This window comes from Callithrix jacchus, chromosome 9 (assembly GCF_049354715.1).
Source record: "Callithrix jacchus isolate 240 chromosome 9, calJac240_pri, whole genome shotgun sequence".
NCBI classification, from domain to species: Eukaryota; Metazoa; Chordata; class Mammalia; order Primates; family Cebidae; genus Callithrix; species Callithrix jacchus.
The window spans coordinates 124,772,583-124,799,395 of NC_133510.1; the positions used below are offsets into that span (position 1 = coordinate 124,772,583).

Genomic DNA, 26,813 nt, shown 5'->3' on the forward strand with positions numbered 1-26,813 from the left:
GTGGGAGGATCACTTGAACCCAGAAGTTCAAGGCCAGCCTGGGCAACATAGCAAGATCCCTGTCTCTACAAAACATGTTACAAACTTTAGTCACGCCCATGCCTCCAAGCCCAGCCAGCCACACCCACACGAGCAGTTTTGCAAGGCACAGCCCAGGTGGCAGGGGACAGGGAAGGAGATGAGGTGGAAGGGGTCTGGGGAGGGTACCTGGGCTCCAGACCTACCACGGTCGGACGCTTGACCAAGTGCTCCAGCTTGGTGTGGCTGAACTCCAGACTGATGACGTTGTACAGCTTGTCCCGCTGGGCCTCGGGTGTCTCGTAGTATCTCACAAACTGGGACATGCTCATCTCCGTGCCCTTCTGGGTGTTCACATCCATCACGTCCACAAGCCGCCGGCTCCCTGCGGGCAGAAACCACACACGGGTTGCTCATGCGGACTTAAGTCTTCAGATCCTACATGGGAGCCTCTCACTAAACAAACGCAGCTCCTCCACCATTCCTACAGTCCTCAGGCCTCTTCCATGACTGTTCAATCACCTCGCCCTGTTGCATTTCCTTCCTGGATCTGTCTCCCCCACCCACCTGCTTCCCTGCACCACCACGGCCTCCACGCTAATCCAGGATGACCTCAAAAGCATCCTAAAGGGGTCTGGGCAGCAGGGCACAGAGGCTCACACCCAAAATCCCAGCACTTTGGGAGGTCAAGGTGGGTGGATCACCTGAGGTCAGGAGTTTGAAACTAGCCTGGCCAACATGGTGAAACCCTGTCTCTACTAAAAATACAAAGATGGCCAGGCATGGTGGCTCACACCTGTAATCCCAGCACCTTGGGAGGCCAAGGAGGGCCAGTCACCTGAGGTCACAAGTTCGAGATCAGCCTGACCACCATGGTGAAACCCTGTCTCTACTAAAAATACAAAATTAAGGGCCGGGCGCCATGGCTCATGCCTGTAATCCCAGCACTTTGGGAGGCCGAGGCGGGTGGATCGCCTGAGGTCAGGAGTTCGAGACCAGTCTGACCAATATGGTAAAACCCCGTCTTTATAAAAAAAAAAAAAAAAAAAAAAAAAAAAAAAGGCAAAATTAGCCAGGCATGGTGGCGGTCACCTGTAATCCCAGCCTCCTGGGAGGCTGAGGCAGAAGAATCGCTTGAAACTGGGAGGCGGAAGTTGCAGTGAGCTGAGATCACACCATTGCACTCCAGCCTGGGCAATAAGAGCGATAACTCCATCTCAATAAATAAATAAACAAACAAACAAACATACGAAGATTAGCTGGGAGTGGTAATGGGAGACTGTAGTCCCAGCTACTTGGGAGGCTGAGGCAGGAGAATCACTTGAACCTGAGAAGCAGAGGTTGCAGTGAGCCAAGATCACCACACTGCCCTCAAGCCTGGGTTACAGAGCGAGACTCTGTCTCAAGAAAAAAAAAAAAAAGCTTCCTAAAGGAGTCTCCAGAATAGCCCCTCCTATGCACCCTCAACACTATAGCCAAGGTAAGCTTTCTAAAACAGAACCTAACAGGGGCACTCCTCTCTCTGCTTAAAAACCTTCAATGCCCCAGGCACAGTGGCTCACTACGGTAATCCCAGCACTTTGGGAGGCCGAGGCAGGCTGATCACCTGAGATCAGGAGTTCAAGACCAGCCTGGACAACATGACAAAACCCCATCTCTACTAAAAATACAAAAAAAAATTAGCCAGGCATGGTAGCACACCCCTGTAATCCCAGCTACTTAGGAGGCTGAGACAGGAGAATCGCTTGAACCCAGGAGGCGGAGGTTGCACTGAGCTGAGATCATGCTACTGCACTCCGCCTGGACAATACAACAAGACAAAAAAAAAAACCTTCAACGGCTCCCACAGCCTACTGAAGACTCCCTTAGCTGCACATGCAAAGCCTTTCTGTCTGCTTAGAGCACTAGGATAGCACTTACCTGTGCAGAAAATGAGCTGTTAGTAGTCTCCCCCCCTAGAATGTGATGCCTGCAAAGTTACTGGACTTCTGTGAACCTCTGTATCTTCATCTTACCAACCATTCCAATGGGCTGGTTGTAAGGATTAAATCAGATGATGACCTGTCACAGTGTCTGGCACACAAGTGAATGGGCCTCCTGTTCCTCCCGAGTGCCCATCACAATTCCTAAATAGCAAATTTCCTTTTATTTATTTATTATTTATTTATTTTGTTTTTAATAAAGACGGGGTTTCACCATGATGGCCAGGCTGGTCTTAAACTCCTGACCTCAGGTGATCCACCCACCTCGGCCTCCCAACGTGCTAGGATTACAGGCGTGAGCCACCGCGCCCTGCCAGCAAATTTGTCTACTTTCTTTTCTTTCTTCCCTACTATTTTTTGAGGACAGAAGTCTTACCTGTCTCTTGCTTGCTTGCTACTCTATTCCAAGTATCAAGAATGGAGGCTGGCCGGGCACAGTGGCTCAGGCCTGTAACCCAGCACGGTGGAAGGCAGAGAGAGCTGACGGTTTGTCAGCGGGTAGGGGCTCCAGGGCTAACACAGAAGCTTCCCATCTCCTAGTGTAGAGGGCCTTCCCTTCTTTCTGGACAGGCTGCATCTTCCTGAGTAGGGGGCACTCACTCATTTGTTCTGTTCTGTTCTGCCATCATTCATGTGACGTCATATGACACATGCTGGGCAGGACACTCAACGTTCATTATTCATTTTTTAAAATTATACTCATTTTTTTTGAGACGGATCTTGCTCTGTTGTCCAGGCTGGAGTGCAGTGGCGTGATCTTGGCTCACTGCAACCTCCACCTCCCGGGTTCAAGTGATTCTCCGGCCTCGGCTCCCTGAGTAGCTGGGATTATAGGTGCAGGCCACCATGCCTGGCTAATTTTTGTACTTTTAGTAGAGACGGGTTTTCCCATGTTGGCCAGGCTGGTCTCGAACTCCTAACCTCAAGTGGTCTGCCCACCTTGGCTTCCCAAAATGCTGGATTACAAGCTTCAGCCACTGCAACCAGCCCTGATTTTTTCAGAAAAAAGGAAAAGAAATATAGAAACAAACAGGAAAACCCCCAAGAAGCCAGTGACCACCTTTGTTCACAGCCACGTGAACAGGTTACAGGTAAAACCAACCAAAGGTCAGCAAACGATGACAGCCCAAGGGCTCCATCCAGCCTGCTGCCTACCCTGGTGTGACCCAGAAGTTAATCATTCTTTTACTATGTTTTTACTGTCACCCAGGCTGGAGTGCAGTGGCACAATCGCGGGTCACTGCAACCTCTGCCTCCTGAGTTCAAACAAATCTCCTGCTTCACCCTTCAGAGTAGCTGGGATTAGAGGTATGTGCCACCACACCTGACTAAATTTTATATTTTTAATAGAGACCATTTCACCATGTTGGTCAGTCTGGTCTTGAACTCCTGACCTCAAGTCATCCGTCCACCTCAGCCTCCCAAAGTGCTGGGATTACAGGCGTGACCCACGGTACCCAGCCTCAATTTTTTTTTTTTTCCTACCAAGAGCTATAAGTTTTGAGGGGTTTTCCTTTTTTTTTTCCACAGAGGGAAAACTCAAAAGAATAATACTATTTTGTGATATAAAAACTATATGAAACTTAAATTCTCAGGTCCATTTACAAAGTTTTCCTGGCGCACGGCCGCACTCACTGTACAGGGCGGCTCCGTGCTACCAAGGCCGAGCTAAGTAGTTGCCACACTGACCGAATGTCCTGAAAGCCCGGAAGTACTGACTCTCTGGCACTTAACAGAGAAAGTTTGCTGGGCCTTGAACTAGACGAAACTCTCATGGAGCATAGATGTTGATCTGGGTAATAGTCTCATCCGTTCACTGCACCTGCCCCGTAACAAGCCCGTGGTCAATATTTGTTGAATGAATAAACACAGCCTCTCATGTGGTAGGAACTGAAAAATAACACTAACCCTGTGTAATCCCAGCACTTAGAAAAGCAGAGCTGGGAGGATGGTGCTTGAGCCGAGGAGTCTGAGACCAGCCTGGGCAACACAGCAAGATTCCACGCCCTTTTTTGCTTCTTTTTTCAGACAAGGTCTTGCTCTCACCCAGGCTAGAGCACAATGGCATGATCATGGCTCACTGTAGCCTCAAATTCCCAGGCTCAAGTGACCCTCCAGCCTCAGCCTCCCAAATAGGTGGGACTATAGGTGGGCACCACCACATCCGACTAGGTTTTTATTTTTTATAGAGACAGGGTTTTCTCTATTTTTTTTTTTTTGAGACAAAGTCTCACTTTGTCACCCAAGCTGGAGTATAATGGCACCATCTCAGCTCAAAGGCATGCACCACCATGCCCACCTAATTTTTGTATATTTAGAAGAGACAGGGTTTCACCATGTTGGCCAGCCTAGGAGGTGGAAGATCTCAAGTAATCTGCCTGCCTCAGCCTCCCAAAGTCCTGGGATTACAGGCACGCGCCACCATGCCCAGCTAATTTTTTGTATTTTTAGTAGAGACGGGGTTTCACCATGTTGACCAGGATGGTCTCGATCTCTTGACCTCGTGATCCACCCGCCTCGGCCTCCCAAAGTGCTGGGATTACAGGCTTGAGCCACCATGCCCAGCTGAGACTCTGTCTTGATTTAAAAAAAAAAAAAAAAATCCCAGACCACCCAGACCAGACCAGTGGCCAGGTCCCCTCCCCAGGGATCCGGTGAAGCCGCTTATCCAGGGGAGGACAGCTTTTGTCCACCAGGGGGCGTCCCCGTTCTTCGCTGGATATTCCGGCCTTGATCTTGGCAGGGCCAGCGCCATCCTTACCCAGGTGCCTGGAATAGGCGGACTTCACTCAGACTTTCCAGGAGGCCCACCTGGCAGAAACCCTGCTGTTACAACCCCCGTGCCCTCGCCCCTCTGTGGCCAGCCTCCCACCTCCGCCCCCCTCCTCCCTAATCTTGCTCAAAATCATCTATGCAAAGCTCCCTGTGCAAGGGGGTCTGCTGAGCATGTAGCAAGCAGGCTAAAGAGCATTAAAGGCCACGCTCAACTACCTCTGCCCTCACACAGTTAAATCCTAGAGGGTTCGGTTCCCAGAGGAGCCTCCAGCCTGTGCCTTGGACTCTTGGCTTCTCTGGGAATCAGTTTCTTCCTCTATAACATGGGGAAAAAATAGCTCCCCGCAGGAGCAGTCCTGAGACATAACTGAGTTCATGTGCTTCACACTCACGTGGAGCACCTACCTACTTGGTCGGTCAGTTTCATCTGTAACTACAGGTGGGGAAGGTGAGGTGGAAAGCTTAGGGACTTTGCCCACCGTCACAGTCACTTAAAAAGAATGTACTGCTTAGGACCCTATACCATATTCAAGATGCTAATGGGTGAGGGCTTCTGCTGGGGAATGATGGAAAAGTTCTAAAATTGACTTTCATAATGGTTGCACAACTCTGTGAATATACTAAAAACAAGTGAACTGTGGCTAGACGCAGTGGCTCACACCTGTAATCCCGATACTTTGGGAGACAGAGCTGGGAGGACTGCTTGACCCCAGAAGTCTGATACCAGCTTGGGTAACATAGTGACATGCCAGCTCCATACACACAAAAAATAGCCAAGCGTGGTGACACACGCCAGTGGTCCAGCTCCTCTGACGGCTGAAGTGGGAGGACTGCTTGAGCCCTCGGAGGTGGAGCCTGCAGTAAAGCCATCGTGCCACTGCACTCCAGCTTGGGCAACAGAGCCAGACCCTGTCTCAAAAAAAAAAAAGGCGGGGGGGAGTGAATTGTATAGTCTGTGACTTATATCTCAGTAACAGATTTTTATATTTTTTTAAATGGAGGGTCCCAGAAAGGGAAAAAATCTGGGAGTGTTTTCAAATAAATGTATGCCTTGTATGTATCATGATACTTGCTTGCCCTTTTTAAGTTATTATTTTCAATCTTATTCCAAATGTAGACAAAAAAAAAAAAAAAAACCACCAAGCATCTGGGATTCATTTGGCACTCAAATATGAATGCAAGAATACGCTGGGTGTGGTGACACACCTGTAACCCCAACACTGGGAAGCTGAGGTAGGAGGATCACTTGAGCCCAGGAGTTCAAGACCAGCCTGGACAACATGGCAAGACCCCATCTCTACAAAAAGTTTAAAAATTAGTAGGGCATGGTGGCAGATACTGGTAGTCCCAGCTTGGGACTACCCAACCTGGTGGCAGATATTTGGGAGGATCGCTTGAGCCTGGAAGGTCAAGGCTGCAGTGAGTAATGACTGTGACATTGCACCCCAGCCCAGGTGACAGAGTGAGATTCTGTCTTAAAAAATAAAAACATTAGGCCAGGCTGGAGTGCAGTGGCACAATCTCAGCACACTCCAACCTGCACTTCCCAGGTTCAAGCACTTCTTGTGCCTAAACCACCAGAGTAGCTGGGATTACAGGCATGCACCACCACACCCGGCTAATATTTGTATTTTTTGTAGGGATGGGTTTTCACCATATTGCCCAGGCTGGTCTCAACCTCCTGGGCTCAAGCCATCTGCCCACCTCGGCCTCCCAAAGTGCTGAGATTACAGCCAGGAGCCATCATGCCCAGCCAATATTTTCAGTAAGAATACAAATAAGTGATACAGTTTGCATATCTGTCCCCTCCAAATCTCATGTTGAAATTGAGATTTGGAGGGGACAGATATCCAAACTCCAACGTTGGAGGTAAGAACTGGTGTGAGGTGTGTGGGACACGGGGGTGGATCCTTCATGAATTGCTCGGTGCCCTCCTTGTGTGATAAGTGAATTCCCACTAATAGAGTGGGAATTAGGTCCCATTAAATAAATAAAAAATTTTTTTTTGAGATGGAGTCTCAACTCTGTCTCCCAGGCTAGAGTGCAATGGCGAGATCTTGGCTAACTGCAACCTCCGCCTCCCGGGCTTAAGCAATCCCCTATCTCAGCCTCCCGAGCAGCTGGGACTACAAGCACGTGCCACCACACCCAGCTAATTTTTTGTATTTTTAGTAGAGATGGGGTTTCACCATGTTGGTCAGGCTGATCTCAAACTCTGGACCTTATGATCCGACCACCTCAGTCTCCCAAAGTGCTGAGATTGTAAGCATGAGCCACTGCACCCAGCTTATTTTTTGTTTTTTTGAGACAAAGCTTCACTCTGCTCATTAGGCTGGAGTGCAATGGCTTGAACATGGCTCACCATAGCCTCAAACTCCTGGGCTCAAGCAATCCTCCTACCTCAGCCTCCCAAATAGCTGGGGCTACAGGCTGGATTCTTTAGAAGCATATGGCCCCTACCTCCTCCCTCTCTTGCTCCCCCTGTGGCCATGTGACACACCAGCTCAGCCTCCGCTTCCATCATGACTGGAAGCCTCCTGATGCCTTCACCAGAAGCAGACACTGGCACCATGCTTCCTGTACAGCCTGCAGAACTGTGAGCCAAATAAACCTTTCTTTATAAATAACCCAACCCAGCTGGGCACCGTGGCTCACACCCGTAATCCCAGCACTTTGGGAGGCTAAGATGGGTGTTGAGATCAGCCTGGACAACATGGTAAAACCCCATCTCTAATAAAAGTACAAAAATTGGGCAGGGTGCGATGGCTCACACCTGTAATCCCAGCACTTTGGGAGGCTGAGGCGGATGAATCACAAGGTCAGGAGATTGAGACCATCCTGGCCAACAAGGTGAAACCCCGTCTCTACTAAAAATATAAAAACTTAGCCAGGCTTGGTGTCATGGGCCTGTAGACTCAGCTACTTGGGAGGCTGAGGCAGGGGAATCGCTTGAACTGAGGTGGAGGTTGCAGTGAGCCAAGATCACACCAATGCACTCCAATCTGGCGACCGAGCAAGACTCTGTCTCAAAAAAATAAAAAATACAAAAATTTAGCTGGATTTAGTGATGCAAACCTGTAATCCCAGCTACTCAAAACACTGAGGCAGGAGAATCACTTGAACCCAGGAGGTGGAGGGTGCAGTGAGCCGAGATGGTGCCACTGCACTCCAGCCTGGGTGACAGAACCTGACTCTATCTTAATTAAAAAAAAAAAAAAGCCCAACCTCAAGCATTCCTTTATAGCAACACAAAATGAACTAAGACAGTAAATAAATAAAAACATAATTTTAAAAAGAAAAAAAGGTTTTAGGATTAGCTGAGATGATGACCCACATCGAAGAGCGGACGCAGGGAAGGCACTAAACAGAAATCGGCGGCCACCCCTCCGCATCCGAAGCTCATTCCCTGTAATTTGCTAATGGGTCTTTGCTACCCACATACCTCGAGGGGTATGGAGTTGAACTGCATTCCCCAAAAATAAATGTTCAATCCCTAATATCCGTGAATTGGATTTTATTTGGAAACAAGTCTTTGCTAGTGTGATCAAGCTAAAATCAGGTCACATGGGATTAGGGTGGGCCTAATAAGACAAGGACTTTTTTTGGGGGAGGACAAAGTCTTACTCTGTAGCCCAGGTGGGAGTGCAGTGGCACAATCTCGGCTCACTACAACCTCCACCTCCCGGGTTTAAGCAATTCTCCTGCTTCAGCCTCCCATGTAGCTGGGATTACAGGTGCCTGCCACCATTCCTGGCTATTTTTTATTTGATTTGATTTTATTTTATTTTTTATTTTTTTTTTTTTTTTTTTTTGCGTTTTTAGTAGAGATGGGGTTTTACCACATTGCCCAGGCTGGTCTTGAACTCCTGATCTCAGGTAATCTGACCATCTCGGCCTCTAAAAGTGCTGGGATTACAGGGATGAGCCACCATGCCCAGCCATGACGAAGGAAATTTGGACACAGACACACAGAAGGAAGACAGCCAGGTAAAGATGGAGGCAGAGATCACAGTGACGCAGATACCAGCCGAAGAACACTCAGCACTGTCAGCCAGCACCAGAAGCCAGAGAAGGGCCTTCCCCTAGAGACTTTGGGGGAGTGTAGCCCTACAGACACCTTGATTTTGGACTTCCAGCCTGCAGAAGTGTGAGAGGATACATTTCTATGGTTTTAAGCCAGTCACTTTGTGGTACTTGGTTATGGCAGCCTAGGAATCTAATGGCAGGGTTGGCGAGAGAATGACTGGGAATACCTATATGGCTCCATCAACGTGGAATATTTACACAGGGGAGGGCTGGTCCCTCCCCTTGCCTCCCTCCCAGAGCGTGGCACAAGCTGATCACATGGCCAACACCTCCCAAAACCAGATTGAAGTTTACCTAGCAGCTTCACAAACAGAAAGGTGCCGCCCACTGCTGACCTCGTACTATTTCATCCAAAATACTGTATTTCTCGGTTACTTGTTTCTTGTCTTTCCGCCCCTGCTGCTCTGTGAGTGTCATGAGGGCAGGAGCCTTGCCTGTCTCGATGGCTGCTCTATCCCAGATTTCCAGAACAGGGCCTGGGGCAGGCGAGGAGCTCACTCTCGGGCTGTTACCTACTTTTATGCTCTGTCTGGGATATGACGTACGACTTCACAGACAAATGGAGAGTGAACGAAAGCACTGACGTGGGAGTGGTTCTGGCTGGGCATGCGTAACAGGAAAGATGAACCCCCAGCCACGCGCGGTGGCTCACACCTCTGATCCCAACACTTTGGGAGACCGAGGCGGACAGATCACCTGAGGTCAAGAGTTCAAGACCAGTCTTACCAACATGGAGAAACCCCATCTGTACTAAAAATACAAAAAATTAGTTGGGTGTGGTGGCGCATGCCTGTAATCCCAGCTATTTGGGAGGCTGATGCAGGAAAATCGCTTGAACCCAGGAGGTAGAGGTTGCAGTGAGCCAAGATCATGCACTTCAGCCTGGGCAACAAGAGTGAAACTCTGTCTCAAGACAAAAAAAAAAGATGAATCCCCATCTGGAAGACACCTGGTGGATCCTGAGCAGCCCTGGGCTGCACAGCTCAACACAGAGGGACAGAAATGTATGGAGAAGGCCTGTGTTTCCTTTACTTTTTCCTTTTATTTATTTATTTATTTATTTTTTTTTTTTGAGACGGAGTTTCGCTGTTGTTACCCAGACTGGAGTGCAATGGCAAGATCTCAGCTCACCGCAACCTCCGCCTCCTGGGTTCAAGCAATTCTCCTGCCTCAGCCTCCCAAGTAGCTGAAACTACAGGTGCGTGCCACCGTGCCCAGCTAATTTTTGTATTTTTAGTAGAGACAGGTTTTCACCTTGTTGACCAGGATGGTCTTGATCTCTTGACCTCGTGATCCACCCGCCTCAGCCTCCCAAAGTGCTGGGATTACAGGCTTGAGCCACCGCGCCCAGCCTCTTTTTTCTTTTTTTTTAGACAGAGTCACACTCTGTCACCCAGGCTGGAGTGCAGTGGCGCTATCTCAGCTCGCTGCAACCTCCACCTCTGCAAGGCTCAAGCGACCCTCCTACCTCAGCCTCCCAAGTAACTGGAACCACAGGCTTGTACCACTACGCCCAGCTAATCTCTGGATTTTTAGTAGAGAGAGGGTTTAGCCATATTGGCCAGGCTGGTCTCGAACACCTGATCTCAAGTGATTTGCCCACCTCAGCCTCCCAAAGTGCTGGGATTACAGGCATGAACCACAGGGCCCAGGCTCCTTTCATGAGCAATAACCAGGCCTCCCACTGCCACCACTGCCCTCCCCAGCACCTCCTAGGCACCCTCTTGGCCTCTGGTACTTTGCAGCTTTTTGAATCACAGATGCCACTTGGGAGCAGTGTTGCAAGACTCCCGGCCAGACCAGGGCCAGGCCAGAGTCCCCACTGACTACACCTCAGCCTGCCCCGCCCTCTGATGAAAGGGTGTCAGGGCCGGGCATGGTGGCTCACGCCTGTAATCCCAGCACTTTGGGAAGCCAAGGTGGGTGGATCACCTGAGGTCAGTTCGAGACCCATCTGGCCAAGATGGTGAAACCCTGTCTCTATGAAAAAAAATTTTTTTTAAAAAAGGGTGGGGAGGTGGGGAGGGATAGCCTGGGGAGAAACACCAAATGTGGGTGAAGGGGTGAAAGCAAACAGAACACACTGCCATGTGTGTACCTATGCAACTGTATTGCATGCTCTGCACATGTACCCCAAAACCTAAAATGCAATAAAAAAAATAAGAAAAAAAAAAAAAAAAAAAAAGGGTGTCAGGACTTAAGGCAGTGGCTTAACTCAGCTGTATTCCTACCTAGGACCAGGGAAGGGCTGTGGGGAACAGTGGGGCTGAAGTCAGAGGGGGAAGAGTACAGGGACGAGGCCTGGGCAGGCCAAGCAACTGTCTTAAGAGCAGAAGGTTGGGAGGCTTGGTGCTTACACAGCTTCCTTTGTGTGCTGGGGGCTCCCTCATCCCCCCAGGTGTCCTAGAAGCCACAGTCTGTGGGAGGGGTCAGAGTGGGCGTGGTGGGAGAAGGAAGGAAAGTCAGTTCTGTTGGGCACCTGGGCTTCCCAGACCTCCCCTCCCCAAGAGAAGCAGAAATGCACAGGGCACCTGTTCATGCCCCACAGCGGGGTCCACCCCCACAGGGAAGTAGAAACAGACAGGACAGACCACCACCCAGGGATTCGGGGTGATAGCAACAGAGGTGACTACTGGCTTTGAAGTCTGATACATGGAGAGGAAGGTCCCTTCTCCAAACAAATGAAGTGACATTTCACGCCACAGATATTACGCTGCTGAACGAGTAACTGCAGTTTTGCCATTGAAAGTGATGGCGGCCGGGCACGGCGACTCACACCTGTAATCCCTGCACTTTGGGAGGCCAAGGCTGGCAAATCACCTGAGGTCTCGAGTTCAAGATCAGTCTGGCCAACATAGTGAAACCCCATCTCTACCAAACACTCACACACACACACACAAGTTAGCTGTGTGTTGTATCACATGCCTGTAATCCCAACTGCTCAGGAGGCTGAGGCACGAAAACTGCTGGAACCCAGGAGGTAGAGGTTGCAATGAGCCAAGATCATACCTATGTACTCCAGCCTGGGTGACAGAGCAAGACTCTGTCTTAAAGAAAGAAAGAAAGAAAGAAAGAAAGAAAGAAAGAAAGAAAGACAGTAATAGCAAAAAAAAAAAAAAAAAAGTAAGTAATGGCAAAAACCGCAATTAGTTGTGCTCCAACCTAATAAATTCCAGCCAATAAGTGACAAATAAATGACAAAATTAGGCCACCACCACACTGCATACCTGATGAACTAAAGTAGCTAGGTGTCGAGCACCAATGGCTGTGGACATTACAGAGAGAGAGAGAGAGAGAGAGAGAGAGAGAGAGAGAGATGAGCCAACATCACGGTGCCTCCTGATGGAAGAACGAAGCACCAACAATGAAGCGGTCCTGCCAGAAACCATGAATGAATGAGTGAATGAATCAAGAATATGCAGTAGCAGGAGAGATATCCTGAATCTGGTCAACCATCTACATCCAACTACCAGTTTTTGTTTTTGGTTTTTTGAGACGGAGTCTCGCTCTGTCGCTCAGATTGGAGTGCAATAGCTCGACCTCAGCTCACTGCAACCTCCCACTCCCAGGTTCAAGCAATTTTCTTGCCTCAGCCTCCTCAGGAGCTGGGATTACAGGTGCCCATCACCACGCCCAGCTGATTTTTTTCTATTTTTAGTAGAGACGGGGTTTCGACATGTTGTCCAGGCTGGTCTCAAACTCCTGACCTCAGGTGATCTGCCCGCCTTGGCCTCCCTAAGTGCTGGGATTACAGGCATGAGCCACAACCCCTGACCCAAACTATCAGTTTACAGAACTACAGAAAAAGGAGGAAGATGTTAGCTCTAAGGGTATGGCACTGGAAAACTCCACGCAACGGAAAACTCTGTAGGTCAACAACGCAACAGGTCACCTCCTCGAACAACCTAGAAGAGCTGAAGGAGATGCAGGGAGAATCCAGAGAATGAAGGAGACTTAAAATGCATCTCAACCTGGTCAGATGCGGTGGCTCAACCCGGTGAGGTGGCTCATGCCTGTAATCCCAGCACTTTGGGAGGCCGAGGCAGGTGGATTGCCCAAGGTCAGGTGTTTGAGACCAGCCTGGCTAACATGGTGAAACCCCATCTTTTCTAAAAATACAAAAATTAGCCAAGCATGGTGACGCACACCTATAGTCCCAGCTACTCGGGAGACTGAAGCAGAAGAATCGCTTGAACCCAGGAGGCGGAGATTGCAGTGAGCTGAGATCGTGCCACTGCACTCCGGCCTGGGCAACACTGTGAGACTCCGTCTCAAAAAAAAAAGCATCTCAACCAATCACAATGTATGGACCTCATTTATATTCTGATTCATACAAATGTCAAAATAAATAAAAGGAGTAACATCTATGATATATAATATATATGAAAAAACTAGAAATTTGATCAATGAAAATGGACTTTTAATAATTTTAAGGAGTTAGTTTTTATTTATGAGATGTCTCACTGTCACCCAGGCTGGAGTACAGTGGTGCCACCATGGTCCCCGGCAGTCTCGAGCTCTTGGGCTCAAGCGATCCTCCCACCTCTGCCTCCCAAGGAGGCTATAGCTGGGACTACAGGCATGAGTCACCATGCCTGGCTTTTTTTTCTTTTGTAGAGACAGGGTTTCGCTCTGTTACCCAGGCTGGTCTCAAACTCCTGGCCTCAAGTGATCCTACTGCCTCAGCCTCCCAAAGCACTGGGATGACAGGCGTGAGCCACCTCACCCAGCCTGGACTGATCCAGGCCTCAGTCGCTTTGTGTGTAAAGGCAGAAAGAAACTGACTTTATACTTTTTTTCCTTCACCACAGAAACCTTTCTTCAAACAGAAGCTTTGATCAGAGCCAAATATACATAAATAAAAATAAAACAAGCACCAGGCTGATGCAGGAGGTGGGTGTGGGGTGCTCAGGATTCAGAACTAGATTCCTGGGGTTTCCCTTTGGAATCCCCTGGGCTGGGGCACTTTTAGGTCCTTTCCCAGCGCGACACACTCAGTTTGAGTTCCTGAATACTCAGATACTGGCAGTGGGGCTGGAGGAAGAGATGAAGAGGCCTGTCCGGCGGGTCACTGGGGACACCCGGAGGCCACCAGTCCCTTTTGGCCTGAGCTGAGAGATGAAGAGTGAGCACTCCAGTTTCCCCAGTCTGATCTGTCACAGGGGAAAGGGAACCAAGGATACGGGCTGAGTCTCTAAGAGGTTCGGCACTGGGGAAGCAGGTGGCTCAAAGGGACGGAGGGGACATATCAGTACCAACAATCGAATGCAGCCCTCCAAGCTTTTAGGAGCAGCCATCCCCCGAGCAGATGAAAGGGACAAGCAGCCCTTTGGACCAGTAAGGGATCCACACTGCTAGGGATCTTGCGCTCCTGAAGTCAGTGGGTTACAGGAGAAATTTTCCACGTGGGGTTCTTAAGCAGGCCTGCAGCCTCCCTCCCTCTCCTCCTTCCCCTCCCTCCCTCCCCTCCTTCCCCTCCCTCCCTCCCAGGCTCATCGGTGCTCTGGCTCCTGGGCAGAGGAGGCAGAACAGGTTCCAGCTGCAGAAATTAATCCATGGCCCCGTGGCCCCTGTTTTGAAGGCTCCATCCATCAGCTCCGATAGCCGCGGGCTCGGGGCCAGGACAAGGCTGCTGAAAGGCATCTTAAAGGCTAATGTGATACACAGGCGTGACCCCAAATTCCCTGGATCCCCACTCTGCCGAGTGCACACAGAACCATTCCACATCACAGTTCTGGAACCTTCTCCAGCATCCTCACATTTCTGGAGTGGTTTTGTATTTTATTCCTCATCCCTGTCACGGAGGCAGCGCTGATTAGCAAGGGCACTGGCCACAGATTCAAATCCCACTGTTTCCGGCCGTGAGGCCTAAGCTCAAGGGATCCTCCCGCCTCGGCCTCCCAAAGTTCTGGGATTATAGGCATGAGCCACCGCATCCAGCCGAGAACTTATTTTCTAAAACAGCCCATCAAGGGCAAGCCCCACAGCTTGTGACTAGCACCAGGCCAGATACAACACAGACACCCAGTGAATCTGTAAAGGAAGAAAGCGTGGAAGAGGAGAAGGAGGAAGAGGAAGAGCAGGTCATAACACGGGCTTTGAAGACACCCAGGGCCAGGTGCAGTTCTGGCTCCGCTGCCTACCAGCTGTGAGGTTCAATCCCTCCTGGAAATGCCCCACCTCGAAAACTGAACATAACACCTAATTCATATGACTATTGAATTAGGTTCAATCCCTCCGAGTCTCAAATGCCCCACCTGGAAAACTGAACATAACACCTAATTCATATGACTAGTGAGGAGAAGAAAGAGAAGCTCTGTGGTACCTGTTTGATAAAGTTCAGTGATTATTAGTAGTATCATTGCGTAAATACCGAATGAATGAAATCATTTGCCATGAAGATTCGAGAAAAGGGCCAAAGAAAGCATCAGTTGGCTTGGATTCTCTCATTAGAGAGATATCCAATAAAGACATAATATGCCCAGGCTCAGGGCTCACGCCTATAATCCCAGCACTTTGGGAGGCTGAGGCGGGCGGATCATGAGGTCAAGAGAACGACACCATGCTGGCCAACATGGTGAAACCCCGTCTCTACTAAAAGTACAAAACATAGCCAGGCATGGTGGTGCATACTTGTAGTCCCAGCTACTCGGGAGGCTGAGGCAGAATTGCTTGAAACCGGAAAATGGAAGTTGCAGTGAGCTGGGATCGCGGCACTGCACTCCAGCCTGGAGATAGAGTGAGACTCGACTCAAAAGAAAAAAAAAGACGTAATAAGCGGGCTCTGGTGCAATGGCTGATTATAATCCCAGCTACTTGGAAGGCTAAAGTGGGTGGATCACTTGCGTCCATGAGTTTTCGAGTAGCATGGGGAGCATAGTGAGACTTACCTCTACAAAAAAATAAAAACAATTAGCCGTGCATGCCACAGGCCCAGCTGATAGGGAGACTGAGGCAGGAGGATCACTTGAACACAGGAGGTCAAGCCTGAAGTAAGCTGTAATCGTGCCACTGCACTCCCACCTAGGCGACAGAGTGAGATTCTGTCTCACAAAAAAAAAAAGGCTGGGTGCGGTGGCTCACATCTATAATCCTAGCATTTTGGGACGCTGAGGCGGGCAGATCAGGAGTTCAAGACCAGCTTGCCCAACATGGTGAAACCCTGTCTCTACTAAAAATACAAAAATATTAGTTGGGCATGGCGGTTCTCGCCTGTAATCCCAGCTACTAAGGAGGCTGAGGTAGCAGAATCGCTGGAACCCAGGAGGCGGAGGTTGCAATGAGTCGAGATCAAACCACTGCACTCCAGCCTGGGTGACAGAGCAAGACTCCATCTCAGAAAAAAAGAAAAAGAAAAAAGAGTTCCCCAGGCCCAATTCCTCCAAAAACAGAACAACATTCTTTGGCAACCACCATCATAATAATCTGGCAGGAATCAACATATTTTAAATCCAGAGGGCAAAGATTGTCGAGGAATGGGACATTCACAGACCCCAAGTACCTCCACGCAGAATATGTACTCATTACAAACGGAAAAGGGTACAACGAACAGATCTAATGGCTAATGACTATGACAAAGTAATCAATCTCCATCATTACTGGGCACTGATGATGGGGCCCAGGGACAGCATGTACCCCTAATGTCACACACTGAGAAAGACACAGCATCACCTATGAAATCTTCCTGCCAAACGTGTAACCTGAACAGAATCACAGGAAAGCAATCAAATCTCCATCAAAGGACCTCCGGAAAGTAACTGGACTGGCGACTTCAAAAACGTTCACGTCATGCCAGGCGTGGTGGCTCACGCTGTAACCCCAGCTACTTGGGAGGCAGAGGCAAGAGGATCACTTGAGCCTAAGAGTTTGAGAAAAGCCTGGGAAACAAATTGAGACTGTTTCCATTTTTTAAAAGAAAGTTTAAGTCCCTAAAGGCAAAGAGAAACAAAAAGACTAGGGAAGTGCTTTAGAGTGATGGAGATAAAAGAAACAACAAAAAACACGGTTTATGATCTGTAATTGTAGGCTGGATGAAAAGCAAAACAAAGGCTGGGCATGGTGGCTCATGCCTGTAAATCCCAGTACTTTGGGAGACCGAGGTGGGCAGGTGGATCACCTGAGGTCGAGAGGTCAAGACCAGCCTGGCCAACATGGTAAAACCCCATCTCTACTAAAAATACAAAAAATAGCTGGGTACGGTGGTGTGCACCTATAATTCCAGCTACTCAGGAGGCTGAGGCAGGAGAATCACTTGAGCCTGGGAGACGGAGGTTGCAGTGAACCGAGATCATACCACTGCACTACAGCCTGGGCAACAGAGTGAGACTCCGTCTCGCGGAAATAATAAAGACAAGCATAGGCAACATGAGGAAATCCTGCCTTTAGAAAACATTTTAAAATGATCTGGTTGCCAGGTGTGGTGGCTCACACCTGCAAATCCCAGCACTTTGGGAGGCCAAGGTGGACGGATCACAAGGTCCAGAGATCAAGACCACTCTGGCCAACATGGTGATGAAACCCCGTCTCTACTAAAAATACAAAAATTAGCTGGGCGTGGTGGTGCACACCTGTAGACCCAGCAAGTTGGGAGGCTGAAGCAGAAGAATCACTTGAACCTGGGAGGGGGAGGTAGCGGTGAGCTGAGATAGTACCATTACACTCCAGCCTGGGTAACAAGAGTGAAACTCAGTCTCCAAAAAAAGAAATGATCTGGGCATGGTGGCGCATCTGTAGTCCCAAGCTGCTTCGGAGGCTGAGGTGGGAGAATCACTTGAGACCAGGGGGCAGATGCAACAGTGAGCTATAATCACACAGCTGGACTCCAGCCTGGGCAACAGAGCAGGACCCCTACAACAAAGAGTATACCATGGAGGTCCCGGCCAGTGCCACAACACAAGGAAATATATTAAAAGGCATATCAATTGGAAAGATTAAATAAAACTGATATTATGTTATTAATAGATGGTATAATTACTTAACTTAAAAGAGCAACCCCCAAAAATCAAATTTCTAGGACTAAATCTAAGAAGAGATGCAAATCTACAAAAACCCTACAAATCAACGGAATAATATGCCGTGCGCACTGAATAGAAAACTCAGTATGATAAGAAATTTCCCCAATTGATCCACAGAATCAACAAGATGCCAATCAAAATTACAGCAACCTTTAAAGAAATATTGACAAGGTAATTTTAAGATTCATATGGAAACACAAAGGGTCACATGAGAAGGCGATCTTTTCCTTTTTCTTATTTTTTAGAGACAGGATCCCTCTCTGTTGCCCAGGCTGGAGTGCAGTGGCACGATCTCTGCTCACTGCAGCCTCCACCTCTGGGGTTCAAGCAATTCTCTGCCTCAGCTTACGAGTAGCTGGGATTACAGGTGCGCACCACCACATACAGCTAATTTTTGGGGGTTTTTTTTTTCTAAAGATGGGGTTTCATCATGTTGCCCAGGCTGCTCTCAAACTCCTGGACTTAAGCGATCCTCCCTCCTAGGCCTCCCAAAGTGCTGGCATTATAGGCTTAAGCCACCATGGCTGGACTGAGAATGCAATCTTTTTTTTTTGAGAGGGAGTCTCGCTCTGTCGCCCAGGCTGGAGTGCAATGGCGTGATCTTGGCTCACTGCAACCTCCGCCTCCTGGGTTCAAGCGATTCTCCTGCCTCAGCCTCCCCAGTACCTGGGATTACAGGCAACTCCCACCAAGCCCGGCTAATTTTTGTATTTTTAGTAGAGACAGGGTTTCCCCCTGTAGGTCAGGCTGGTCTCAAACTCCTGACCTCAGGAGATCCACCCACCTTGACATCCCAAAGTGCTGGGATTACAGGCATGAGCCACAGCACCCAGCCAGTATTTTTTTTTTTTTTAATAATACTAGTGCTGGGTCAACTGGACATCCATATGCAAAAAAAGGGGGGATCTTAATCTCATATTCCACCAAATAAAAAAATCTATTCCAGTTGAACTATAGATCCAAATGTGATAGTTCAAACAATAAGGCTTTTTGAGAAAAACATCTGAATAGCTTCATGACCTTAGAGTAGGCAAACTTTCTTAAGCAAGACACAAAAAGAATTAATGCACCAAGCAGAGCTAAATAGTCTGTATTAAAATTAAGAACTTCTAGGCTGGGTACTCTAGCCTAGGCAACAAAAGTGAAATTCTGTCTCAAAAATAAATAAATAAACAAAAATTAGCTGGGCGTGGTGGCATGCACCAGTAATTGCAATTATTCAGGAATGCAATGGTGCAATCTCAGCTCACTGCAACCTCTACCTCCTGGGTTCAAGTGATTCTCCTGCATTAGCCTTCCAAGTAGCTGGGACAACAGGGGCCCATCACCACCCCCAGCTAATTTTTGTATTTTTAGTAGAGATGAGATTTCACCCTGTTGGCCAGGCTCATCTGGAACGCCTGACCTCAGGTCATCTGCTCACCTTGGCTTCATAAAGTGCTGGGATTATAGGCATGAGCCACCACTCCTGGCCTAGGAATATATATATACCCGACAAAAGACTCACATCCAGAATAGCTAAAGAACTCTTATGTCATAGTCTTAATCATGTCTGCCTATAAAATGTATATATTAATATGCTGAAATCCTAACCCCCCAGCACCTCAGAATATAACCATATTTGGAGATAGGGTGTTTAAAAAGGTAATTAAGGCTGGGTGTGGTGGCTCACATCTGCAATCCCAGCACTTTGGGAGGCAAAGGTGGGCAGATCACGAGGTTGGGAGATCAAGACCATTCCAGCCAACACGGTGAAGTCCTATCTATAATAAAATGCAAAAAATTAGCCAGGCATGGTGGTGGGCGCCTGTAGTCCCAGCTAATCAGGAGGCTGAGGCAGAATCACTTGAACCAGGGAGGGAATCACTTGAACTAGGGAGGCAGAGGTTGCAATGAGACAAGATAGCACCACTGCACGCCAGCCTGGGCAACAGAGTGAGACTGTGTCTCAAACGAAAAACATAATTAAGTGAAAATGACATCTTTAGGGTGAGCCCTCATCTAATATGACTGGTGTCCTTATAGGAAGAGTTGCCAGGCACAGTGACTCACGCCTGCAATCCCAACATTTGGGAGGCTGAGGCAGAATTGCTTGAACCTGGGAGACGGAGGTTGCAGTGAGTCGAAATCACACCATTGCACTCCAGCCTGGGCAACAAGAGCAAAGCTCCATCTCAAAAAAAAATAAGAGTTTACTGGCTGGGCACAGTGGCTCACACCTGTAATCTCAACACTTTGCGAAGGTGAGGATCACTTGAACCCAGGAGTTTGAGACCAGCCTGGGCAACAAAGCAAGACCCCGTCTCTACAAAAAAGAAGAGTTTAGGACATGCAAAAAGGAGAACCACGTGCAGACAGGAAGAAGACAGCCATCTACAAGCCAAGGACAGAGACCTTCAAAGAAACCAAGCCTGCTGACACCTTGATCTCAGATTTCCTGCCTCCAGAATTGTAAGAAAATACTTTCTTTTTTTTTTTTTTTTTTTTTTTTTGAGACGGAGTTTCGCTCTTGTTACCCAGGCCGGAGTGCAATGGTGTGATCTCAGCTCCCCGCAACCTCCGCCTCCTGGGTTCAGGCAATTCTCCTGCCTCAGCCTCCTGAGTAGCTGGGATTACAGGCACGCGCCACCATGCCCAGCTAATTTTTTATATTTTTAGTAGAGACGGGGTTTCACCTTGTTGACCAGGATGGTCTCGATCTCTTGACCTCGTGATCCACCCGCCTCGGCCTCCCAAGTGCTGGGATTGCAGGCTTGAGCCACCGCGCCCGGCAGGAAATACTTTTTTTTGTTTCTTTGTTTTGTTTTTGAGACAGTCTCACTCTGCCACCCAGGCTGCTGTAAATCTCTGCTCAGTGTAACCTCCGCCTCCCGGATTCATGCAATTCTCCTGCCTCTGCCTCCCAAGTAGCTAGGATTACAGGTGTGAGTCACCTGATTTTTGTCTTTTTAGTAGACAATGAGTTTCGCCATTTTGGCCAGGCTGATCTCAACTTCTGACCTCAGGTGATCCGTCCACCTCAGCCTCCCAAAGTGCTGTGATTATAGGCGTGAGCCACCGCACCCAGCCTAAGTAGGTAAATTGTTGTTGAAACCCCCGTCTGTGGTACTTTGTTATGAGGCAGCTCAAGTAAATACGACTTACGATTAATGAGAGACGACCCTTTAAAATAGTGGAGAAAAGACCTCATCAGACATTGCAGAGGATATCCAAACATACAACAAAGGCCAGGCGCAGTGGCTCACACCTGTAACCCCCGCACTGTGGGAGGTCAAAGCGGAAGAACTGCTTGAGTCCAGAAATTTGAGATCAGCCTGGGCAACATGGTGAAATCCCATCTCTACTGAAAAATACAAAACTTTAGCTGAGCATGGTGGGGTGCACCTGTGGTCCCAGCTACTCGGGAGGCTGAGGTGGGAGGATCACCTAACCCAGGAGGTTGAGGCTACAGTGAGCTGAAGGTCATGCCACTGTACTCCAGCCTGGGCGACAGAGCGAGATTCTGCCTCAAACAAAAAACGAAAATAAACATAAACAAATAAAATAAAACAATGATATGAAAGAGAGCTCAACTTCATTAGTCATCAGAGAAAAGCCAACTCAAACCACAATGAGATACGACTTCCACCAGCATGGGAGCACGGCTCTAATGAGAAGAAATCACCCACTCTTGGTGAGGACATGGTACAGCCAGTAACGGACAAATATCTGACAGTAGTGACAAAAATTGAACACACATGCATAGTCAATGCCCCAAGCAATTCCACTCATAGGCATATCACCAACAGAATGCATCCATGTGTTCACCAAAAGCCATGTTCTAGAATGTTCACAGCACTCTACAGATAAACCTTAGACTGACAGCTACCCAAGTGACCATCAACAGTAGAATAGATTGTAAAGTAGTCACATAGTGGAAAATGACATAGCAATAAAAATAAATCCCAAATTAGCCAGGCATGCCCGTGTTGTCCCAGTTACTTGGGATTCTGAAGTGGGATGACTGCCTGAGCCTGGGAGTTCAAGGCTGCAAGAGCTTGTCTCAAAAAACAATAATTATAATAAGGCTGGGCGTGGTGGCTCACGCCTGTAATCCCAACAATTGGGAGACCGAGGCAGGTGGATCACCCGAGGACAGGAGTTTGAGACAAGCCTGACCAACATGGTGAAACCCCGTCTCTACTAAAAATACTAATTAGCTGGGTGTGGTGGCACGTGCCTGTAATCCCAGCAACTCAGGAGGCTGAGGCAGGAGAATAGTCTGAACCTGGGAGGCAGAGGTTGCAGTGAGCTGAAATCACACCATTGTACTACAGCCTGGGAAAACAGAGTGAGATTCCATCTCAAAAAAAAAGAAAACACACACACACACACACAAACAAAAAACAAAAATAAATCTACAACTACACCTGAGAAACAATATGGATGAATCATATAACCACAAAATTAAGCAAAAGAAGCCAAAAACTAAAGAAGACATCCTCCACGATTTCACTGGCATAAAGTGTGAAAACAGGTGAAACGTATCCATGCAGCTAGAAGTCAGGTTCGCCAGCAGTGGAGGGCAGAGACTGGACGGGCCGACACGGGGGGCTCTGGGTACTGGTTACTCTGATGTGTTCTGTTTGTTAAAATTAATCGAGCTATGTGCTTACCACATGTGCACTTTTTGGTATGTATATTATACTTCAATGAATGGTTTTTTGTTTTTTAAGGGTACAGTGTTACAGAAATGGGAACTGCCTTTTTGTAAAAAAAAAAAAAAAAAAAAAAGGGCTTGGAGCTTGGAACAGACTGCTGATAGAGAAAAGCGTGATTTTAGGACATTAGAGAAGAGGCTGCAGCCCCAGGTTGTGGCCTGACACCTGGTAGTGCACAAGTCCATTTCTCAAACAGCCACCCACCACGGTGCAAGGCAAGACGGTGGAAGACAGAGGCTATGACCCCGCAGTGACTGGGAGGACTGGCCCAGCCTTCTCCACACACTGCCCTCCACAGCAGAACTAGTCATGTCTGTTAGGGCCGTGTTTATGTCACCCAGCAACCCTGGAGAATCACTGCTTCCCCACTTTCAGTCCACATGGTTGTGCTGGGCTGACCCCAGCCAGCAGCCCCAGTCTGGCCCAAGGCTGTGCTAAGCCTGTCAGAGCCAATCCAAGAGACACTTAAGGGAACAACCAAGGGTTTGGGAAGGACTCTGAGCTGGCAGGATAGATGTCTGAAGCTGCTGTGGGCTCCTTCTTCACCCACCCTCCTTACCCTCCCATGGGGAGAAGCCTGCCAAGAATGAAGCAGACAGCTGGGTGCAGTTGCTCACACCTGTCATCTCAGCACTTTGGGAGGCTGAGGTGAGCAGATCACAAGTTCAGGAGTTTGAGACCAGCCTGGCTAACATGGCGAAACCCTGTCACTACTAAAATAAAATAAAATATTAGCGGGGCGTGGTGGTGGACCACCTGGGTGGTGGTAATTCCAGCTACTCGGGAGGCTGAGGCAGGAGAATCACTTGAACCCGGGAGGCAGAGGTTGCGGTGAGCAGAGATCATCCCACTGCACTCCAGCCTGGGCCACAACAGCAAGACTCCATCTCAAAAAAAAAAAGGTTTGTCTTCCGTTACCTTCCTGAACACACACATCGTTTATTGTAGCATGCATATTACCATTGTAACGCTCTATTCCCGAATAAACATCTTTAAAAACAAAATAGAATGAAGCGGAAAGAGGGAGTCAAAGTGGGAAGCAGAAAGAGAAACAGAGTCAACTTCTCAAGCCCGTGTTGGAGCGTCCAGACGTCAGTGTGCCTGGAGGTTACACCCTGAACCTATACCCGAGCGAGTGAATTCTCTTCTGCTTATGACAGCTGGAGTTACACTTGCACTTAGGTCACCTACAACAAATGTGCCCTATCACCCTCTCCGGAAGCCTGTGTGCAGCTCAAAGACCAAAATGGGCATCATAATTTCCCATGCCAACTGCAGTTGGGGCCTCCTCCCAGTTCGGAGCAGCTGTCCCTCTGCAGAGCACTGTAACATGCATCGCCCCACTTGATCATCACAGCAACGCCAAGGGAGGGGGCTGGAGGCTGTTCCTGCTTTCTTTTTTTTGAGACAGGGTCTTGCTCTGTCGCCAGGCTGGAATACAATGGTGGCGTGACCTTGGCTCACTGCAACCTCCACCTCCCGGGTTCAAGTGATTCTCCTGCCTCAGCCTCCCGAGTAGCTAGGACTACAGGTATCCACTAACACACCCAGCTAATTTTTCTATTTTTAGTAGAGACGGGGTTTCACCATGTTGGCCAGGATGGTCTCAAACTCCTGACCTCAGGTGATCCACCCACCTTGGCCTCCCAAAGTGCTGGGACTACGGGCGTGAGCCACTGTGCCCGACCATTTTTGTGTCTGTTGTAGAGACAAGGTTTTGCCATGTTGCCCAGAGTGGTCTTGAACTCCTGGCCTCAAGTGATCCTCCCACTTCGGCTTCCCAAAGTGCTGGGACTACAGATGTGAGCAACCACGCACGCCCAGCCCGCATATGTTAACATATTTTTGGGTCAACTATTCCAGCTGGATCATCTGACACACTGACTGGCCAGTTGCTTTCACCCTCCACAGACACCAGAGTTGGCTTCTATAACATTTCAATCAAATCACCTCACTACACAGCCACTAGCATGGCTATCGTCAAAAAGACAGACAATAGGCCGGGCGCGGTGGCTCACACCTGTAATCCAAACACTTTGGAGGCCACGGCGGGCGGATCACCTAAGGTCAGGAGTTCAAGACCAGCCTGACCAACATGGTGAAACCCCATCTTTTAGGAAAAAAAAAAAAAAGACAGACAATAATAAGTGTTAGCAAGGATGTAGGGAAACTGGAACCCCCACATCCTGCTCATGGGAGTCTAAAATGGCACGGCTGCTTTGGTAAACAGTCTGGCAGTTCCTCAGCAAGTTAAACACAGTTACCACGTGATCCAGCAATTCCACCCCTAAGGATATACCCAAGATAAGTGAAAATGTATGTTCACCAAAAACCTGTACGTGTTAGCAGGGCGTGGTGGCAGGTGCTTGTAATCCCAGCTACTCGGGAAGCCGAGGTGGAACTGCTTGAACCCGGGAGGCAGAGGTTGCAGTGAGCTGAGACTGTGCTACTGCACTCCAGCCTGAGTAACAGAGCAAGACTCTGGCTCAAAACAAATAAAAAAAATTTAGCCGGGCATGGTGGTGTGTGCCTGTAGTCCCAGCTACTCAGGAGGCTGAGGCAGGAGAGAATCACTTGAACCCAGGAGGCAAAAGTCACAGTAAGCCAGGCCAGTGAGCCAGTGTACTCCAGCCTGGGTGACAGAACGAGACTCTGTCTTAAAAAAAAAAAAAGGAATATTTCAGAATTTAGCGGGGATGGTTGTACAGCCATCCCCTACATTGAATACTACTAAAACCAATGACTTCCACCTTTTTTTTGGTGGGGGGACAAGTCTCACTCCATCACCCAGGCTGGAGTGCAGTATCGTGATCTCAGTTCACCACAACCTCTGCCTCCCAGGTTCAAGTGATTCTCCTGCCTCAGCCTCCTGAATAGCTGGGATTACAGGCACACGCCACCCAAATGGCTGGTATTACAGGAATGTGCCACCACACCTGGTGAATTTCACATTTTTAGTAGAGAGGAGGTTTCACCATGTTGGCCAGGGTGGTCTTGAACTCCTGACCTCAAGTGATCCATCTGCCTCGGCCTCCCAAAAGTGCTGGAATTACAAGTGTGAGCCACTGCACCTGGACAACTTGTACATTTTTAAATGGTTAAGTGGCAAATTTTATAGTATGCAAATATTATCTCAATTTTTTAAATGTGGCCACATGCAGTCGTTCAAGACCAGCCTCGGCAACATAGCAAGACCCCATCTCTACAAAAATAAGTAAATAACTAGCTGGGTGTGGTGGTACACCCCTGTGGTCCCAGCAATTCTGGAGGCTAAGGCAGGAGGGCTGCTTAGGCCCAGGAGTAGCAGGCTGCGGTGAGCCATAACGAAGCCACTGCACTCTACCTTGGACAAAAGAATGAGACTGGTCTCTCTAACACATATAAATAAAAGTAAATAAAAATGTTTCAGCCCGGCCACAGTGGCTCACACCTATAATCCCAGGACTTTGGGAGACCGAGGTGGGAGGATCACAGGTCAGGAGATGGAGACCATCTTGACTAACACTTTGAAACCCCATCTCTACTAAAAATACAAAAAATTAGCGGGGCATGGTGGCAGGTACCTGTAGTCCCAGCTAATCAGGAGGCTGAGGCAGGAGAATCACTTGAACCCAGAAGCAGAGGCTGCAGTGAGCTAAGATCTCACACTGCACTCCAGCCCGGGGGACAGAGCAAGATTCCGTATCAAAGCAAAGAAAAAAATGTTTGAGGCCGGGCGCGGTGGCTCACGCCTATAATCCCAGCACTTTGGGAGGCCGAGGCGGGTGGATCATGAGGTCAAGAGATCGAGACCATCCTGGTCAACACAGTGAAATCCTGTCTCGAATAAAAATACAAAAATTAGCTGGGCATGGTGGCACGCGCCTGTAGTCCCAGCTACTCGAGAGGCTGAGGCAGGAGAATTGCTTGAACCCAGGAGGCGGAGGCTGAGGTGAGCAGAGATCGTGCCGTTGCACTCCAGCCTGGGTAACAAGAGCGAAACTCCGTCTCAAAAAATTAAAATAAAAAAATGTTTGAAACCCATCCCAAGAAAATAATCAGATCACAGAGAGATACTCCCTGCGCCCCACTTTAAAAGATCCCCAGTGACTTCCCAACGCACTAGGAGTCAAACCCAAATTCCCGACAGGGCCCTGGGAGGCCCCCACATCCCGGCCCCGAGGCCTCTGCCGCCTCTTCTGCGGCCTTCCCACTTGCTCACTCAGTCCCTCCACAGCCCAGGTTTATCTCCACCTTCT

The 26,813-nt window shown here is 48.7% G+C and overlaps 1 protein-coding gene across 23 annotated transcripts in view; it reads right to left on the minus strand.

Moving 5' to 3' along the window:
• KDM2B (lysine demethylase 2B) overlaps window positions 1-26,813 on the minus strand; it is a 161,456-nt gene that overhangs the window by 126,239 nt on the left and 8,404 nt on the right. For 12 of the 23 annotated variants that reach the window (XM_078337465.1, XM_078337461.1, XM_078337459.1 and 9 more), the window contains one exon: window positions 225-403. In XM_078337465.1, coding sequence (XP_078193591.1) covers window positions 225-403 — 179 coding nt within the window. Of the gene's footprint in view, window positions 1-220; window positions 404-26,813 lie in introns of all 23 variants that reach the window. The other 11 variants (XM_078337460.1, XM_078337468.1, XM_054238997.2 and 8 more) reach the window with 1 other exon arrangement.